Here is a 2,060-nt window from a genome sequence, read left to right as displayed (position 1 = left end):
GTAAGTTGCTTTATCCTTGCTCCTCTTTCCTTACTCTCCCCCTTCCCAAAAAATCTTAAGTGTTTTTCTGTACACAAATTCTGCAAATAATGTCATACTGTTACTACTTCACAGAAATTCTTTACTGGTTTATATGTTTTTGATTAAAGGAGCTTTGCAGAGTTACAAACAGTACTATACAATAATTAAATATATTTAAGGTGAAAAAGGTAATGCAATTAGACTTTGAATATTTTTATCAAATAACTTTCCATACAATATTATAGCTGTATTATTTTGCTAGTCAAGAACACTACCCTAAAACCTCAAACAAAACCAACAGACTTCTGTTTAACCTGAAAAACTGAATTTTTAACAAGATATGCTCGTTTTTAAAACAAATACGAAAGTTTAGTAAGTCTCTACACTACATTTGCACACTGCTCAATCTTAACAATACACAAACTTATGTCTCTTCTTCATGGTAATGTTCTTAATTCTGTTTATCACCTAAGTTTATAATCTTCAGGTATCCAGTAAAGCCACAAACTAAGGTATTTTAGCTCATGTAGTCTATGCCAATTAAAACAAAAAAAGACAGCAGCAATGCAAGGACATTATCTGTGAGTCAACCCTTACTTCCTTTTGCTTTTTGTGTCAGTTGTTTGGAAAACACTAGACGCTGACATCAGATTTTCTATATACTGTCCAAGAACTTGGTTTTCTGATTTCAGTTTCAAGTTTTCTTCCTTAACAGCATCTACTCGTGCTGAGAGATCTGTGAAGGTGATATTATAAGAAAAATATTAGACACTATTGCATACAACAATGAGTATGTTCTATGTGCCTACATCAAACTATTCACACCTTTAGTGGGGGAAACACTGTCATAAGGTATTGTCTTATAAAGCACCGTGCTACCCTCAAGTTTCATCCAAAGCCCATTCTTCCAGTACTATGTTGTAGTACAGTATTGTGACAAACTTACTGGTAGTCCGTATTTTTATTCAATTTTTGAATTAAGCTACTGCAAACTAAACTACTTGGAAACACAAGTTCAGTGATGAGCAGACTCAAAGATGTATGTCAGCAAATGAGCCTGGGAAAGTCAACTGTGTCTCCCCTTCTGCTTGATGTGTATTAGAAGAGTTGAGCAAACGTTACATTGCATAAAGAGGGAGAAAAAGGTAATTGTGAGACCTTGCTTCAACTCTAAGTGACATACTTCCTGGACACTGGCTAAGGTAGGGCAGAACAGAAAGGCTCTCTTCTGCTTATCACTGTGTGCTTGTAAAAAATCTGATGTGTCAAACTGCTAACCTTCGAGTGTGTGCTGCAGTTCCAAAACTTGATTAATAAGCCGTGTTTTCTCTTCTAATTCCACCTGATTCTCAGCCTCAACAGCTGCAATAAATCATACGAGCTTTAATGCAACCTCTGTAACAGGGGGAAATTATATTAAGTAGAAAAAATAACTAGTAACAAGAACATTAAGAACCTATACCATCCATGTCGGCATTCATCATGGTAGAAGGGTCTCTTTCTGCTTTTGAAGAGATTATTCCTGAGAGACGCTCTGCTTAAAGAGAAAAAGAGAGAACACTGAGGCAACTGTTGATGTAACTGTCTTTATATTTGGATTTTAGGTGCACTGTGCTAATTGGTGTTGGAAAGGCAGCACTTAAGCAGTTATTTTTACTAGAGCCTTATGCGGTAGGTAAACACGATTCTTTGAGAGAAGCGTTAAGTTTGGAACGGACCTGAAAGATCATCAAGCTCCAACCCCCTGCCATGAGCAGGGAACCCAACCACTAGGCCAGGCTGCACAAAACCTCTTCCAACCCGGCCTTAAACACCTCCAGGGATGGGGCCTCCAGGGATGGGGCATCAACAACCTCCCTGGGCAACCCATTCCAGCTCCTCACCACCCCCACAGTGAAGAACTTGTTCCTCATACCTAACCTAAACCTCCAGGTTATAGGACCACCCGGTGTACATTACCCTGATGCATTAAATATCCCCGTATTCCCGGGATGCAGCTGCCGCCTTCTTGGCACCGACCTTTCTGGAACTGGCTGCTC

General features: G+C 39.1%; 1 protein-coding gene across 1 annotated transcript in view; it reads right to left on the bottom strand.

The window, feature by feature from the left end:
* Positions 1–257: 257 nt before the first annotated feature.
* The window catches only part of SCOC (short coiled-coil protein), an 11,491-nt gene continuing 9,688 nt past the window's right edge, over positions 258–2,060 (bottom strand). The window contains exons 2-4 of the mRNA XM_010008924.1: positions 1,484–1,555; positions 1,300–1,383; positions 258–757 (exon numbers count right to left, since the gene is read on the bottom strand). Of these exons, the coding sequence (XP_010007226.1) occupies positions 615–757; positions 1,300–1,383; positions 1,484–1,555 (299 nt within the window). The 3' untranslated portion in view covers positions 258–614. The remainder of the gene's footprint in view (positions 758–1,299; positions 1,384–1,483; positions 1,556–2,060) is intronic.

Source organism: Chaetura pelagica, unplaced genomic scaffold (genome assembly GCF_000747805.2).
Source record: "Chaetura pelagica isolate M959 unplaced genomic scaffold, ChaPel_1.0 scaffold221, whole genome shotgun sequence".
Classification (NCBI taxonomy): Eukaryota; Metazoa; Chordata; class Aves; order Apodiformes; family Apodidae; genus Chaetura; species Chaetura pelagica.
This window is presented reverse-complemented; position numbering and strand designations above follow the sequence as displayed.